We start from the raw sequence: 16,742 nt of genomic DNA, 5'->3' as shown, positions 1-16,742 counted from the left end.
CCCTCACATCCAAGTTACCCCATCTTTGAACGTTTACCATGTGGCTAACACTTCAGAACCTAAAATACCAGAACAGTCAAGCACAAGAACAGTTTCTTCCCCCAGGCAATCTACCTCATGAACAGGTAAATGTTCCCCACTTATGCAATAAAAACGCGCAATATCCTTATAATTATTTGTTACCCCTCCATCCTAATACATCCCTGCATCTTACTGAATCATATATTTATAGCACAATTGTTTATACACTTATTTACTTGCAGTTTTTTTTCTTTTTTGTGTGTGCGTGTGTGTGTGTGTGTTGTTGTTGTCTCTGTGTACTGGAAGCTTCCTTGTATGCGCAATTATACTTGGCAATAAAGCTCTTTGTGATTCTGGTTCTGATTCTCTCATCCCTCACTGCATTTGACATTTTTTTCTATGCTGTTAAACACACCTCCCACCTCTAAGTGGCGCTATATAAAAGCAACGAATACACTCTCGCGTCAGTCCTCTATTAAAATAAAATACCGCTTCAGTTGAGCACAATCAAAATTTACATTTCTAAAATTAAATTACATGTATTCTCCATAATTGTAAAATATAAATAGCATGATATATACGTTTTATAAGACCTTGTGTAATTTTCAGGTAAGGGAGGGGGTAATTTCTCGTTCATCCGGTGGAAGCGTCTCTCTATCCGCAGAGTCAAGAACAATGGCGGCGCTCCGCTGGGTTGTGTTCTCCGGCACCGGGAGAACCCTTCTAAACACACCCAAATCCTTTCATACTCCACGGGTATGGACACATACTGTCTTATTTGCTTGATTTTCACATTCTAGAGCGAGAAGGATGCAGATGTACGCATTTTTTCATTGAAATATCCCGGCGTCTTTTGCAGTGTATTATCTACAGCAAGGTCACAGCGGCTGTGGCTCTTTTTCGATTCGCATCAATGATATTTGTTGTTTTATATTAGTGTCATAACACATTAACTGTCTAATAAGGAGGTTAATTTGAAATTATTCATGTGTATTTGGATTAAAAAGGACTTTGGAGTCTAATATCTGATCCTAGGAGGTGACATCACTGGTCTTCGCCATCCACGATTACCCGCATCCAAAATAAAAGTTTCTGTTTGCATAATATGTGTTCTGTGTATATTTATTATGTGTATATATTAATACACACACATTTATTTACATGTCTATATATATTCGTATTATTAAAATATAAAATATTTAATATATAAACAGCATTTTTAACTTTAATTTTATTTTTCTTAAATATATACATGGATGTGTGTGTTTATATATACACATTAAATATACACAGTACACATACATTTATTTAAAAATATATTTTTTTTTTTACTTGGTAAAATTCACAGGTTTGCTTATTTGATTAGTGACCTAGATATCATACAAAACATTTTCAGAATCCGTTTACACAGGTTTAAGTGTAGATTTTTAATGTGTTCCCAAATTTGTGTACTCTACCGTATTTGTAATATAAGTTAATAGAACGAAATGTATTTATAAGGTCTTTTAATGGGGATTCGTGGCTGTCCTTCATTGGTTCATAATTTGTCATTGTATGTATGTTTTAATATTAAATTGTTTGAATGTTTTTTTTTGGGGGGGGGGGGCTGACTGCTTGTTACAACCTTGGGAGTGCCATACATCTGTATGTGATTATGATAATAGTTCAGTTTCTCATCTCATTGCAATATGCACATTGGTCCCTCGTATGTTTAATGTGTGCTTAGCCATTTAAGCTGTATTTAAGTGTTATCCATCAGTTTACTAACTGAAAAGTAATCCTAGCCAACCATTTTTGGTTTTTAGGCCAACATGTCATTCGCTAGCCTGCCAAAGGGAAGGAAGATAGCCCTGACCACGATTGGAGTGCTGACGACAGGAGGAGCAGGTCTGGCTCTGATGCTGCAGCAGTCAGTCAAGGCCTCTGATTTGGAGCTGCACCCACCATCATACCCCTGGAGCCACAACGGCTTGCTGTCCTCCCTCGACCACGCCAGGTACCACGCTCTAATCAGGATGTGCAAGATGTTCAAAGTGTCTCGTAATGTTGTCGGTGATGTGTGCCATTTCTGCATGGTGAATAGTGGCACCAATCGCAAAATAATTGATTTATTTTTAAACTGAAATGGTTTCGATTTTTTTTTAGTAAAACATGAAGTGTCCCCTCAAACTCACACCAGTGGGTGCTGAAGTTATGCTTGCTTAATGAAACCGCAAAATGAGACGTGAAAAAATATTTTAACATTTTTAAGCATTTTTTCCAAAAGACATATTTCAATGACCTTAAAGGATATAGACATTCTTAACTCTATACAGCTTACTGTGTCATATTTTATATACGTGTCATATATGCGGATTTCTAAGGCCTTTAAGTTATCAGCATGATTAAAAAAAAAAAAAAAAAAAACTTTTGTACACAATCTACTACATGCCACCTTATAGGACACACTTTTTCTGCTCATATAGTTGTAAAAATGTCCACCTCAAAGTCATGTTACATGTGAACTGTTTATTGATTTTTATAAAGTAAATGTAATAATATCTCGCATGTTGTAAGTAATGTTTATGCAGGAATATTTACTGGACAGGAGGAACTGATTATTTATTTGTTGGTTTTTTAAACCATGTGAAAATGTCCTTATCAAATATGATACATCAGGCTTTTGAGGAAAGTTTATTTGTAAAATTTGGATAAAAAGCTTATATTCTCCATATTCTTACTGTCATATATGAGCCATAAAATCCTGATGCATCAAATATGATACTCTATGAAAGCAAAGTAGATTTTGTCTAAAGAGTCACTAAACTGCTCTATTAAAAAAAAAAGTACATAAATATAGTATTTAGGCGTGTTCATATTATCTAATTATTCTCTTACTGGATTAAAAGTGATAGTTTCCCTCACTCTCCCTTACATTCAGATATAATTATTATAGAGGGCGCTCTATGTCTTCAGTGTAGACTACAGGAGCACTGAGCAGCATAGAGCACCCTCTCGCAGCTGGAGATGCTATTGTTTTCTCTTGGTTCATGTCAAATTAATTTTGATAAATAAATCACACCTGACTATAAGTCGCAGGACCAGCCAAACTATGAAAAAAAGTGCGACCTATAGTCCGGAAAATATGGTACATATAAATGGCCAGAATATCAAATTACCAAGGTATCAAAGTCTTCGGAGCTAACTAGTCTTATGGCTTTGTGTTTCAGTATTCGTCGTGGGTATCAGGTGTATAAGCAGGTGTGCTCGGCCTGTCACAGTATGGAGTATTTGGCCTTCCGGAACTTGGTGGGAGTGTCACACACAGAGGCAGAGGTCAAGACCCTGGCTGAAGAGGTCAGTTATCTTAAAATGTTAACACAAACACAACTACAAAATCAATTGTCTCTCATTGCTTTCCTGTGCTTGCTAGGGCAGAGCAATACAATAAAAACCACCACCTTAGCAGCACCCTGGCAGTTGTGGTGGCAGATTTTACACAGAGAAGGAAGCGTTTTCTCTAGGAAAATTAAATAGCGTAGGGTCAGAGGGAGTTTTTAATGGGATGGTCAACTTCACAACGTCTTTGACAGACATCTGTACTGTGTGCTTTGTCTGTAATGTTAATATTCTTTTATCCAGATTGAAGTTGTGGATGGTCCTGATGACACTGGAGAGATGTTCACCCGACCAGGAAAACTCTCCGATTACTTCCCCAAACCCTACGCAAACCCTGAGGCCGCCCGTGCTGCTAACAACGGCGCTCTGCCCCCTGACCTCAGCTATATTGTCAGTGCCAGGTAATGGATAACTTTTGATCAGGTGTGAAAGTCATTGTTTTACACGTAAAAATTAATTGCCACAAGCATCACTAAAGCCTCTTTATTGTGATCTTATAGTTATTAACTCTTTTTCTCTCTCTCGCTCAGGCACGGAGGGGAAGATTACATATTTTCTCTCCTGACCGGTTACTGTGACCCTCCAGGTGGTGTGTCTGTGAGGGAGGGCCTGTATTACAACCCTTATTTCCCTGGCCAGGCCATTGGAATGGCACCACCCATCTACAATGAGGTGCTCGAGTATGACGATGGTGAGTTTGTAATGTTTTCTTTTGTCATTACCCTTTTCATTCACACTTTTCATATTTCTTCTAGGACTGTCAACAGATCGATCTCATTATGTTTGTTATTTAATCTAATTCATTTCTTTCTTTTTTGCCTTTCGAAATATAATTAAAAACAATAAAATAAAAAAGCTCATTTTGGTGGAAAGGAGGGAATATAATAACAATATTTGTCAGCCCGTTGGTGGTATTCTCATTAATGAATTGATATTTTACTTATGGGTTATATTTCATGCTTTGATTAAAATTCAGTTCTGCCAAGGATGTAAATTGCTTTTGTTTCGTAAATCATCCTATTTGATTTGCCTATAAATTTAGAAAGTAAAATGGCTAAATATAAATCTACTGGATTATATGCATCTATTACATCTAAAGGGTGTGAAGTAACATACTAAGTATTGCATACATGTCAAAGTTTGTTATTAACTCCCTTCTCCTCCATAGGAACCCCTGCCACCATGAGCCAGGTCGCTAAAGATGTCTGTACTTTCCTGAGGTGGGCGGCTGAGCCAGAACATGACCAACGTAAACGTATGGGACTGAAGGTTTGTATTTTTCTTTTTTAGTAAATAATTTTTTTAGATGTTGATGTATCATTAGATTTATGTAGTACCCTTTATGGAATTGCAATACAAAATTATCACAACAGAAGAGCAAGACTAGAGATGTTGCTTCTAGAGATGCTGCATCTCTCATTAAAGCAGAATCACTAAGAAAAAAATTGTCATTGTTTTTCTCTGATTCTCTCTGCAGATTTTGATGGGGGCCTCCATACTTGTTCCCCTGGTCTACTACCTTAAGAGGCACAGGTGGTCTGTGATGAAGAGCAGAAAGATCGCCTACAGGCCTCCCAAATAAAGCCAAATTGCTGCCTTCACCTGGCCTTGACACAACGTAAAACCCATATTCACAATTGTCCAGTCTTATTCAGAGTGCACAATGCTTCAAGATAAGGTTGCCATCATCACTAACTGCTGGACATCCTTTCAGAGGTGTCCTGGCTCCTAAATGACTTGGGGAGTGGGACCGGAGACAAACTATATGATGTTTTACTGTAAAATAATCTCAATGAATTATTTGTTGTTGTTTGTAAGGCGCATGTTTAGAGGTGAAAATCAAAAATACATTTGCAACCTTCTTGTGCTTGTGAGATCTGTCCTTGCAGTAGGTTCTCTACACTTTGTTGTGTAAATATTTAATAAAAGCGGTAAACCTATTGACCTCTTATAACAAATCTGGCAGTTTGTGACCTGATTCTTTCTGTTTGTTCATTTAGATTGATTTATTCATTTGTTGATTTTTATTCTAAGAAACCTAAACAAACCTAATGCCAGTTATTAAAAATAACAGTATCATCAGATGTTTTCTGGGACTTCCTGAAGGTTGTTAGAAACCCAACATAAATCCCACCATAAATCAGGATACTCATTTTTTTATAGCAATTCCTTCATTAACTGTGATGTTTATTTTCCATGTTTTTGTACTTTCTCTAGATAAACATTACCCTAATCTTCATAACTGCAGGGTTTATTTTTAGTCACTTTTAGTTATATTTTAGTCACTAATATTTTTTAAGAGAACATTGGGTAAATGTTTATCCAGACCTCTCAAGATAATTGTAAATAATGGCTGAACAGTGTAAAAATATTCTTAAATTTGACAATGTAATACAGTAGAAACGTATGAAATTGAGGTACAAAACAAAAGCAATTATAACTTAGTATATCTACACAGTTTCACTTAAAAGTGAGAATGAAGTAGAAAGTGAAGGCAGTAAACCCCATTTACATAATTATAATATATATATGGTTTGTGTATTTAAAAATAAATCCTATTTAGTTTCTATTCTAAATGAAACCTGTTTAAGGCTCGGCCTATAATTAATTTGGGGTAAATTAACAACAAAATTTCAAAAGCAGATTGCACTTGCAACGTAAATCAATTTTACTAACAAAAATGTGCACATATTATAAATATCTATTTAATTAAAGCTGTGTTGTTTGGTTACATTTAATTCTTATACTGAGCCTGCAGCATTTAATCTGTAATTACATGGGTGTGTACAAAGTCAAATGGATAATATATAAATAGTATATTAAAGAGGTCTTAAAATCCACGTTAAGCTATAATACAAAAATTCTACAATTATTTTTTTTTAGAATGCAAATATTTCAGAAATCTACCACTAGGGGGTCAACATTCCAGGGACGCTCCAGCTACGCGGTGGAATCTGATTGGCTGAGAGGACACCATCACTTCCCTGGTGTACCGGAAATGGGTCACTGGAAATCGAAGTGACGGCTAGCTTTACCGCCGAACGAGAGGGAGAATGGATGCGTTAAATAACCTTAAACAATTTGACGCGTACCCGAAAACTCTAGAGGACTTTAGGATCAAAACATGTGGAGGAGCCACGGGTAAGTGATACACATCCACCGAGAGCTGCAGGAGATCTGAGCGCCATTCATACACAGACTCGTGAGGAGAAAGCAGTGCTGAGCAGGAGAATTAACAGAAAGTCGTAAAATATGCACATATGATTACATACTAAAATGAGCACAGTTTGAATGGAAAGTGTCAGTGGAGCGCTTAAATCCCAAACTGTATGAGATAAGAGTCATGCTAATGTGACTGTGATTTAAATGCCATGTAAATCAGTCTTTAGGAAGTTGTCTCTAACATGTTGTTTATTCACTTTATAGTGACCATCATCAGTGGACTTATCATGTTGATTCTGTTCTTCTCTGAGCTACAGTATTATCTAACTAAGGAGGTGGGTGAATGATTTAACACAACCTTGTGCTGCATAACATGAATACATTTGTAACTCATGACATCTGTCTGTCTATATGGACTGTGAATGTAGATTTGATTGTAAGTTTTTAGAGCTGCTCGTAAAACGTCTGGCTTTGCTGTCACCTCTCAGGTCCATCCTGAACTATTTGTAGACACTTCAAGAGGAGACAAACTAAGAATCAACATTGATGTTCTCTTTCCACATATGCCTTGTGCCTGTAAGTAAACATGTTGTTCTGATTTATTTTTTGCATAATTTGTAGATAAAAGGTACTGTCCTAATGTTCATAGAACACTATATAAGAACAATTAAATGAAATATAAAATAATCTTTTGAACCGGGCTTGATTAAGGAGTTATAAAATGAAAGGCAGCACTATACCGTGACATATTTTTGATTTTGAATGATTCAATTAAATTCGATTCAAGTTTATTTATATATGTATATAGCACTTTTTACGATACAAATCATTGCAAAGCAACTTTACAGAAAATTAAGTTTCTACAATATTTGGTAGTAGCTTATAAGTGATGACTGTCAGTTTATGTGCATATGATAGGAATTTTCAGAAAAATTAATACGAGACATAGTTAACCATAGAATGACCTGAAAATGTCTGGTCATATCTTGTGTAGATTGCAGTGTGTCAAGCAAATTTCCATGTCATGTATCACCCCAAAAACTTAATGCAATCATGCAAAAGCAAACTGATACATACCTAATGGAGGATGGTGTCATCATTTTCTCTGGCCACACAGGTTGTTGAGTTATTTGCACTTTAGTAATTTTGTTTTCTTAGATTTAAGCATTGATGCCATGGATGTAGCAGGAGAACAGCAACTAGATGTGGAGCACAACTTGTTTAAGCAGAGGCTCGACAAAGACGGCCTGCCAGTCACATCAGAGGCTGAAAAACACGGTCAGCTCCATCATATCAAGCTAATATTCCTGTTTACTGATATACTGCAGAAAAATGTATACTATGAGAAATAATAGTCAAAAAAGAAATGTGGCCAATTTTGTACTTTTATGGTGCTTGTTTTGTGCCATTCGTGAACTTCAAAATAACAGAATACTTCAAAAATAAAATCTAATATCTAAAACACAATCTAAATAAAAGTAGGATCTATAATTACAAACATAGTTTGAATATACGCATTGATTTGACTTTGCAGATTTGGGGAAAGATGAAGAAGGGGTGTTTGACCCCAGTACGCTGGATCCTGATCGCTGCGAGAGCTGTTATGGAGCTGAGACTGATGATTTAAAGTGAGTTTCACCTTTTTCTCATCATGCACCAGGACCACAATCAGAGCAGCAGAGGTTTCCTGATGGGGAAACTGCTGGTAAAACAGGTCTGTCTGCTGGCATGAAACCAGTTCTCAGACTTATTGTTACAATCCGGTAAATCGACAGGTGCTTACACAGCCAAAATACCTCAAATTCATAACCACATAACTTAATGAAAGTGGAGGAGATTAATTAGAAGCTTAAAATTCCTTCAGGGCCTCTGTATTCATACTTCCTTTGTTGAACAAAAGTGCCTTTTAGGCAGCTGAATTGACAGTCAACCAGTCAAATTTACAATTGTATTTTTACTGTAAACTATATGTGATACTATGTGTCTTAAGCCGCTTGGCTATATTTTTAGAAATAGCCCAAAAAACATTGTATGGGTCAAAATTATCAATTTTTCTTTTATGCCAAAAATCATTAGCATATTAAGTAAAGATCATGTTCCACGAAGATATTTTGTAAATATCCTACTGTAAATATCAAAACTTAATTTTTGATTAGTAATATGCATTTCTAAGAACTTCAATTGGACAACTTTAAAGGTGATTTTTTTTTTTTGCATCCTCAGATTCCAGATTTTCAAATAGTTGTACCTTGGCCAAATATTGTCCTCCTAACAAACCATACATTACTCGAAAGCTTATTTATTCAGCTTTCATGTGATGTATGAATCTCAACATCAAACAATAAATTGACCTTATGGCTATTTTTGATGTCCAGGGTCAAATATATTTAATTGAGACATTTTAATGCAGAGTGTAAATGACAGGCTGTGTTATTGTATTATTATGTATATACAATGAATATTTAATAATATTTGGTTAAAAATGTTGTTTTTGTCATGGTATTTTTTTTTTATATTACATATTTTTCGGACTATAAGTTGCATCAGTCCAAAAATACATCATGATGAGGAAAAAAACATAAGTCACACTGGACTATAAGTTGCATTTGTTTAGAACCAAGAGAAAACATTACCATCTACAGCCGTGAGAGGGCGCTCTATGTCTTCAGTGTAGACTACAGGAGCACTGAGGAGCATACAGCGCGCTGTAGACGGTAATGTTTTCTCTTGGTTCATGTCAAATAAATTTTGATAAATAAGTCGCACCTGACTGTAAGTCGCGGGACCAGGCAAACTCTGAAAAAAAAGTGACTTATGGTCCGGAAAATACGGTACTTATTTTTAGTAAAGTTAGTTCTTCTAACATTTGATTTCAGTTAATTGTTATGGCAACATTTCTAATTCTTAAGGTTTTTCTTTTAGATTTCAGCTTTCTTTGAAGTAGTTTTACTTTCATCTTTTGATCAGCCCCTGATGTTAATGACAGGTGTATATAGGGCCACATAGCTTGTGATTGTGATTGAAGACACTGATTGGTTGTTCTGCAGGTGTTGTAATACCTGTGATGATGTGCGGGAGGCGTACCGGCGGCGTGGCTGGGCGTTTAAGACCCCTGACACCATTGAGCAGTGTAAGAGAGAGGGCTTCAGCCAGAAGATGCAGGAACAGAAGAATGAGGGATGTCAAGTCTACGGCTTTCTGGAGGTCAATAAGGTAATATACAGCCCGGTGTGAGCCCAAGTACATGATATGGTTTTTTTGAAAAATCACAACATTTCCTATATCTCGTTCCAGGTGGCAGGAAATTTCCATTTTGCCCCTGGAAAGAGCTTCCAGCAGTCTCATGTACATGGTAAAGATTTGGATTTAGTTGTTAAGTATGAATCAAACACAAACCAAAGCTCTTAGGTCTTATGCAGAGGCATGTTTATTAGTTTTAGCGCATGAACCCTTTAAGGACTGGACTTTTTGTTACATCAGAAATCTATGTGCCTGCCAATATGCATCAGACCTGAAAGTTTGATTTGACTGCTTGTAGTCAGATGCTTCATGCAGCCTCTCATTTCTTATTATGCAGAGACGAACACGGTGAGCCATTCGGTGCTGTCTTGAGATCTGCATTTGTATTTATGTTGAGAAATACACAATGCATGTCTTGGGTGTTTGCTTTTTTTCTGCCTGCTTTCTCAAAACCATTCATCAGTCTGTCCACCTGAGAATCTGTAGTTTAAATCAATTCAGATTCTGTTTTATATTGACCAGTTGTTTCTGGGCTGATGAATAGTTTCTAATCTGGTCTTTGTTTATGCAAGTGTGCCTTTAAGATCTAACAAATTCCTCCTTGCACTCATGTCCTTGTGGTGTTGACCGTTGATGCCGTAAATCAAAGCTGTTTTATTAATGAAATGGTTCTGGGAAGTCTTGGTTTCTAACTTTGGGATAAAATGGTTTCTATTCTTTCCCACCAAAGCTCACAATCTTTCTAAGTAACAAGGTACAGAACTAACACCGGTTATGCTTGGTCATTCATAGGCTATTCTTCCAATGGCTGAAGTGCATATACAGTACTTAATACACCTTTACAGACCCTGAGTTCAGATACCAAACAATATTTCAATAGTCCTACTTCACCAAAACAAAAAAAGATGATAATTTGCCAATTTCAAATTTACTCTCTTATGAGCTTAAAGGGTCAGTGGTTGTCACACATTCCTCTTGAAATCTTTGCTTTCCAAAAACAAAACCCACTTAGTGACTATTTTCTTTTCTTTCTGCAGTGCATGCTGTGGAAAGTAAGTTGATTTTTTTTATATTTTAATTAATATTTATTACAAGACAAGTTTACCTTGTTACTAAAGTTATTCTGCTTTTCTCTGCACATAATTTGAGATTTAGTATTTAGCAAATAGTCAGTTTGTGATTTGACAGAGCAGTGGTTTTAAAGCATCAGTTAATTCGTCATGATTCTCATCATCAAGTGCATCTGTGACCACTAAATATAATATGCTCTGCTTTTATTTGAAATGTGCGAATTTCCAGGCTGATTAAACTCACTGAGATGTATTTATAAATTGTGAAAACATTCATTCATGTTCTTAATTGATTATTTTATTTTCAGTTCATGATCTGCAGAGCTTTGGGCTGGACAATGTGAGTTGCTTCATTTCTTTATAATAAGATTGATCTGCCATTGCCCTAAATATTAGAACTAACAGAATTTTTTTTTTTATTGGTATAAACGCAGATCAACATGACACATTTCATCAAACATCTTTCATTCGGCAAAGACTATCCAGGAATTATTAACCCTTTAGATGGTACTAACGTAGCAGCACCTCAAGGTAAGTGCATGTCATTTCTGTTTTCATACCTAAATCATAATTTCAAAAAATGTCTGAGAACATCGATTTGTCCAGAATTAAAGAGCGCTTCTTTATCTTCTCTATGGTCATTTCATTGTCAGCCCTCCATAGACAGTAAAAAGGTCACTGTTAAAGGTCAATCCCACATATCTGACTTTAACCTATTCTGCGGGACACTGAGGAAAAGAGGTTTGACCTCAAAGTGTCCTCATAATTATATCTTAGATTGAGCCCAAGATTTACACAATTATGTAATCTGTTTTTATTGACACCTGTGACCTTGAATGTGGGTATGATAACAAATAGATGAATCTAGAAATGGTTCAAAGTCCTATAATTTCGGAAGTGGCATTAGTGTGATCTCAGCAGCGGATACCCATCCCAATAGCCATGAAGGTTCCAAACGTGCCACCGCTTTGCATCATGGTCTTCCCAACTCCACCCATCAGCTCTCGACCCCTCATGCCGATCCTGGATATAATGAAACAGTCTCTATTAAAACAGAATTTCCGCCAAAGTACCAGTCGCAGTTAATGTTACTCAATATGATAATATAAATAATCCTAAAAATGAAAGCTGTTGTTCATACCGGAGACAGGAGAACGTTCCAAACATGGCACCTGCAGCCATGCCCACGGCAAAACCCATCATGAAGCCCATCTTAACTCTGTCAAAGCAGCTGGGCTGCGTCTGTCCATACGGTCCTACTGTCACCGGCATCTGGAAAGAGGACAATACTTTCAATTTTAGTAGCATGCAATAAAAATGTGTGTGGAGATGTACATATATATATATATATATTATGGGCTGTCAGTTCAATGTTTTAACTTAATTAGTTAAAACAAAATAACACAACTAACATTTTAACACAGCCCATGTACGTCATCTTACATTTCATACAGTTGACTGTTGACAAATGTGATGCAGGAAAACAACTCTATAAATGTAGGTATGCCTTAAAAAAAAATCAAGATATTGGGGCAAAAAAAGTGCCCCTTGGACGAGTTCTTGTCTCATATTTATATCATATGATAAGCGATAACACACTAGCTGCAAGAACAATATCACACAACGATTTCAAATGTGATTTTATACAACAGTTCAGTAAATGATAAGTTAATACTGTGCAAAATTTAAACGGCTCTCTTTATGAAAGGGCTACTGAATCACTGGTGTGTGAATCAATGATTCAGTAGCCCATTCATAAAGAGAGCCTTTTACTGAATTACCCTCATGTTGTTTAAGACCTGAATTACTTAATGTTTTTTTTTTGCACAACATGAAAGAAGGTATTTTGAATACTGTTGGTTACTAAGCTTTTTTTAGTCACTAGAGACTTTCACTACATGTACAAAAATACTTACATTTTTCTCAAATGATTTTCTTTTATGTTCTATACTTTGTTAGGCCATTGTAGCCTAAACATTTAATAATAATGGGTTTAAATTATCTTTTGGGGGTATTTTCACAGCCAAATTTAGTTTGCAATGAATTAATCGCAGCACTCTGAAATTAATTAATTAAAAACTTTAATCAACTGACAGCCGATATATATATATATATATATATGTATGTATGTATGTATATGTATATATGACCACCCTGGATAATTTGGGTCATAAAAATTACGTGTGTGTGCGTGTATAAACACACACACATTTTTTTTCCATTTAAACTAATTTTTGGTCACCACAGACGCAGTTTGACGTAATGGCCTCTGTCCAAAATGCTGTTTGTACCGATGCTGTCTAGTTACAGTATGTGGCTCAGTAGGTTTCACCGATAAACCACACACCTGCGTGTTATATAAGGGAAGGTAATTACATAAACTGAACGGAAATTGGCTTATTTATGAGGTTTAAATAATAATAATAAAAAAAGTTACGGTTATGTTAAACTACAACATATAAGACTGAATATATTGCACGTGAGTTGTTTATTTCGTTAAATGTCATCAAGGTCTCTGGCCTTGAACGAACTCCGACGAGCACGGAATGTTTGCAACGATAAATTATCGGAAAATGTATACGGAGAAAGTATGCTTACCTTGTTTAAATCACTATATGAGTGTCTCTATTAGTTAGTTTTCGCAGAAAATTGTCCAATGTTTGCTACAGGACTTTCTCACACGGACGCCATTACTTGAGAGGAAGTGGTTGGTGTTAAAGTACAAGCGGAGAATGTAGGGTTTGTGAAGCGCTGCAGCGCCATCTAGCGGTAGAGCCAATCACGTGCTCGGACAGACTCGCGTGCCTCCTAACGGTGAATGATGAAACTGCAAGCGGTTCTTTTAAGTTTCTTTAAAATATATTAACGCCAAACAATCACTACTATAATCTATTTTATGCAAAAGCATTTTTTTTTTAATTCCCTATCATAATATAAAGGTTAGAACAAAAATATAAACACATGGCATTGAGGTGTAAAAAAAAAAAAAAACCTGGTTCTTACTGACACACAATATTGATCTTTTATGTTAGATTGACCTTTGCACTCTTTGCTCTTTACAGCATCAATGATGTACCAGTATTTTGTGAAAATTGTGCCAACGATATACGTTAAAGGAGATGGAGAGGTAAGAGAGATGAGCTTAAAAGAAATTTGTGAGCTAAAATCTGGTTACTTGGTTTCAGTACTTAGTGTTTATTAAGGTTTTACAGCACTGACGATAACTGTAGTAGCAACAATTGAATAGCTGCAAGTTATGGTTTTCATGGTAGTCTTGTATGAGAATATGTTTAAAACTCTGTAGGATGCTTCAGTTATTGTCTTTGAATTGTTTAGACATGGGTGATAAAAGAAGCCATGCTTTTGTCTTTTACTTTAGGTTGTTAAAACAAACCAGTTTTCAGTAACAAGACATGAGAAAGTAGCCAACGGGCTGATTGGAGATCAGGGTTTACCTGGGGTGTTTGTGCTTTATGAACTGTCTCCGATGATGGTCAAATTCACAGAGAAGCAAAGGTATGTCTTAGTAAAAACATACTTTTTTTTTTTTGTTAACCTATCATTTTAGTTCACTTTGATTGAAAGAAACAGTCTGATGCAATGTATGTTGCATGCTGGATATATTTTGATGTATTGTTGCACATGTTTTTGTCCGCAGGTCTTTCACTCATTTCCTAACAGGAGTTTGTGCTATTATAGGAGGTGTTTTCACAGGTGAGATTCCATTCTGTGTTTTGTACCTCAGTGGTTTTCACATAAATGTACTTTGCGTGCAGAATGAAAGAATGTAGACTGTAAACCTCCTTTTACTGCTTGTTTTACATTTACATTTTTATGCTCAGAACTGACAGAAAGGCACAGTCACAAGATTTTGCTCGCTTCACTGAATTTGTATCTCATGATCTTAAAAACCCTTTGATCTACACACTTAAGCTTAAATGTTAAAGATTAGTTTTTGTGGACATAAAGCATTTTAATGGCTAAGTTAGACCAGATGATAAAAAAAAGTCAACAAGTTTCCAGCATGTATGTGAACACCTTTAATACTGAAGCCTAGAATGTGTCAACTAAAAAAAGCATGATTTGAGGGGAAAAAAATCAATTATTATTATTTATTTTTAATGGTGATTGATATTTTTAAAATGTATTTTTTAAGGATTCAAGTCTGCTTTGCTTGTTTGTATGCTGCACAATTTGATGAATTATTCTGTGATTTTGTGATTGCATAGTACTATGGCCATAGATTTACAAAATATATTCGTGGAACATGATCTTTACTTAATATCCTTATTATTTTTGGCATAAAAGAAAAATCTATATTTTTGACCCATAGTGTATTTTTGACTATTGCAACAAATAAACCCTAGCGACTTAAGACTTAAGGTTTTGTGGTCCAGGATCACATATTGTGATTTCGGTTTTATTTTGCTAAATTGTTCGGTTTTAGGAAATAGTATTATTTACTAGTATTTGTGTCACTCAATAATCCTCATGATTTCCTTTGTGTGATTTCATTGTTTTGATAACTTTACTGTACACAGCATGTGAATGCGACATGCAAGCATCAGTTTAGATGCCAGATGTAATTGAGCTCAATATCTCATCGAGTCTGTTTCTCTCCTGTTCCTGCAGTTGCTGGACTCATCGATTCTTTGATATACCACTCAGCAAGAGCCATACAGAAAAAGATCGAGCTGGGTAAAGCATCCTAGCACCACGTGGACACTGGGTGCATGACTGTGTCTGGAAACCTCTGTGTTTTAAAGGGAAGGTGCCACAGTGAAAGCTTCAGACTGTTTTTTTGTTGTGGCCGCAGAGCAGTATCCGTCAACATGGGCCCCTCGCACACAAGGACCTGTGACTGAGACACTGGCCGACTGTATTTTGGAGGATCATACAAACGTCCGCATTAGCTGTATGCCAATGCAACAACAAATCAACAGCTTTCTTTCTCAGATTTTGGCCTTTATTTGTCCTTTATGAATCACTTGTTGGTTGATTTGAAAATTGTACTCTTACCTGATCATAAAACCAGTGTTTTCCTGCCTGTCATACACTGTCAGAGCTTGACAGACTAAACCAGCAGTCGTTTGAATGAGTTTGGGTCCCTACAGAGGAATCAGAACTGGAAAAGACACAAGCAAACTCAACAGGAATCCTGTTCTGTCGTCAAGCACACCAACTCTGAATGGAAACACAGAGACTGCAGTCTGTACAGATGTCTGGGTTTTTTTGTAACTGCACCTTTAACTCTAAATTCAGGGGCTGGGGTGTGTGTTTGCGAGTGTGTGTATGTGTGTGTGTTTGGTATGAGAGTGTTCTCATGTTTTGTTGCTGGTTTATCATGTGTGTGGGAAAAACGTATTTATATTTTGATTGTTCGAAGCGGTTTTTAAAATGAGGAATAAATGTAAGACTGAACTTCAGTGACTTTTCTTGTGAATAAGTGACTGTTGAATGAATTGGAGCCTAAATTCGGAACAGTGATGCTTTTCTTGGAGATTATGAGAATTCTTGCTTAATTTTTATTTGATCTTAAGTGCTTAGTTTTTATTTAATTATCATTAGAAACAAAGCTTACATAGATGGAAAGGCTGGATTGGAAACGGAATACTATATTAGTTTATGATTTAGTGATTTTAGTGTTAATGTTAGCATCTCTTACTAAACTGATTATTAAATTGGACAGCCACGACATTTTTACATTTTACATTTTGACATAACACATGATGATGATGATAATAAGTGTATTACATTGCAAATACTATACCATACTTCTGTATCTACTGTGTACAAATTTACATCTCTTATTAAACAGATTTTTTAATCGGACAGAAAAAAACAGGGACAACAACAACAAAAAAAAAAAAA

At 35.9% G+C, this 16,742-nt stretch overlaps 3 protein-coding genes across 5 annotated transcripts; 2 read left to right on the top strand and 1 right to left on the bottom strand.

The window, feature by feature from the left end:
* Positions 1-628: 628 nt before the first annotated feature.
* LOC113105084 (cytochrome c1, heme protein, mitochondrial) lies at positions 629-5,357 on the top strand. The gene is made up of 7 exons (XM_026266196.1): positions 629-777; positions 1,827-2,017; positions 3,231-3,357; positions 3,643-3,800; positions 3,930-4,090; positions 4,568-4,668; positions 4,877-5,357. The coding sequence occupies exons 1-7, from the start codon at positions 697-699 to the stop codon at positions 4,979-4,981; spliced, it is 924 nt and encodes a 307-aa protein (XP_026121981.1). The 5' UTR covers positions 629-696; the 3' UTR covers positions 4,982-5,357.
* A 1,018-nt stretch (positions 5,358-6,375) lies between these two features.
* LOC113105082 (endoplasmic reticulum-Golgi intermediate compartment protein 3) lies at positions 6,376-16,301 on the top strand. 2 transcript variants are annotated; one of them, XM_026266192.1, is made up of 14 exons: positions 6,376-6,540; positions 6,826-6,896; positions 7,050-7,137; positions 7,720-7,839; positions 8,096-8,189; positions 9,609-9,774; positions 9,856-9,913; positions 10,839-10,853; positions 11,180-11,211; positions 11,306-11,402; positions 13,934-13,998; positions 14,251-14,387; positions 14,530-14,585; positions 15,504-16,301. In XM_026266192.1, the coding sequence occupies exons 1-14, from the start codon at positions 6,453-6,455 to the stop codon at positions 15,581-15,583; spliced, it is 1,167 nt and encodes a 388-aa protein (XP_026121977.1). In that variant the 5' UTR covers positions 6,376-6,452; the 3' UTR covers positions 15,584-16,301. The 2 variants fall into 2 exon arrangements, with proteins under 2 accessions (XP_026121977.1, XP_026121978.1); XM_026266193.1 differs by lacking the exon at positions 10,839-10,853 and having other exon boundaries at positions 15,504-15,590.
* Positions 11,148-13,621, bottom strand: romo1 (reactive oxygen species modulator 1). 2 transcript variants are annotated; one of them, XM_026266194.1, is made up of 3 exons: positions 13,470-13,621; positions 12,013-12,143; positions 11,148-11,915 (listed from the first exon to the last, which is right to left on the bottom strand). In XM_026266194.1, exons 2-3 carry the CDS (start codon positions 12,141-12,143, stop codon positions 11,786-11,788), a joined length of 261 nt encoding a protein of 86 aa, XP_026121979.1. In that variant the 5' UTR covers positions 13,470-13,621; the 3' UTR covers positions 11,148-11,785. The 2 variants fall into 2 exon arrangements, with proteins under 2 accessions (XP_026121979.1, XP_026121980.1); XM_026266195.1 differs by having other exon boundaries at positions 11,148-11,894.
* Positions 16,302-16,742: the final 441 nt, after the last annotated feature.

Source organism: Carassius auratus, chromosome 6, assembly GCF_003368295.1.
Source record: "Carassius auratus strain Wakin chromosome 6, ASM336829v1, whole genome shotgun sequence".
Lineage (NCBI taxonomy): Eukaryota > Metazoa > Chordata > Actinopteri > Cypriniformes > Cyprinidae > Carassius > Carassius auratus.
The sequence above is the reverse complement of the archived record's forward strand: the minus strand, read 5'-3'. Positions and strand labels throughout refer to the sequence as shown.

Excerpts from the sequence above, each read along its gene's own strand:
- LOC113105084 (XM_026266196.1), top strand. The coding sequence starts at position 697 with ATGGCGGCGCTCCGCTGGGTTGTGTTCTCCGGCACCGGGAGAACCCTT. Across the intron at positions 2,018-3,230 it reads TCCTCCCTCGACCACGCCAG|TATTCGTCGTGGGTATCAGG; the intron begins GTACCACGCTCT and ends TTTGTGTTTCAG. Across the intron at positions 4,091-4,567 it reads GGTGCTCGAGTATGACGATG|GAACCCCTGCCACCATGAGC; the intron begins GTGAGTTTGTAA and ends TCTCCTCCATAG.
- LOC113105082 (XM_026266192.1), top strand. The coding sequence starts at position 6,453 with ATGGATGCGTTAAATAACCTTAAACAATTTGACGCGTACCCGAAAACT. Across the intron at positions 6,897-7,049 it reads AGTATTATCTAACTAAGGAG|GTCCATCCTGAACTATTTGT; the intron begins GTGGGTGAATGA and ends GTCACCTCTCAG. Across the intron at positions 11,403-13,933 it reads TAACGTAGCAGCACCTCAAG|CATCAATGATGTACCAGTAT; the intron begins GTAAGTGCATGT and ends TGCTCTTTACAG.
- romo1 (XM_026266194.1), bottom strand. The coding sequence starts at position 12,143 with ATGCCGGTGACAGTAGGACCGTATGGACAGACGCAGCCCAGCTGCTTT. Across the intron at positions 11,916-12,012 it reads GGAACGTTCTCCTGTCTCCG|AGACTGTTTCATTATATCCA; the intron begins GTATGAACAACA and ends CTGTTTTAATAG.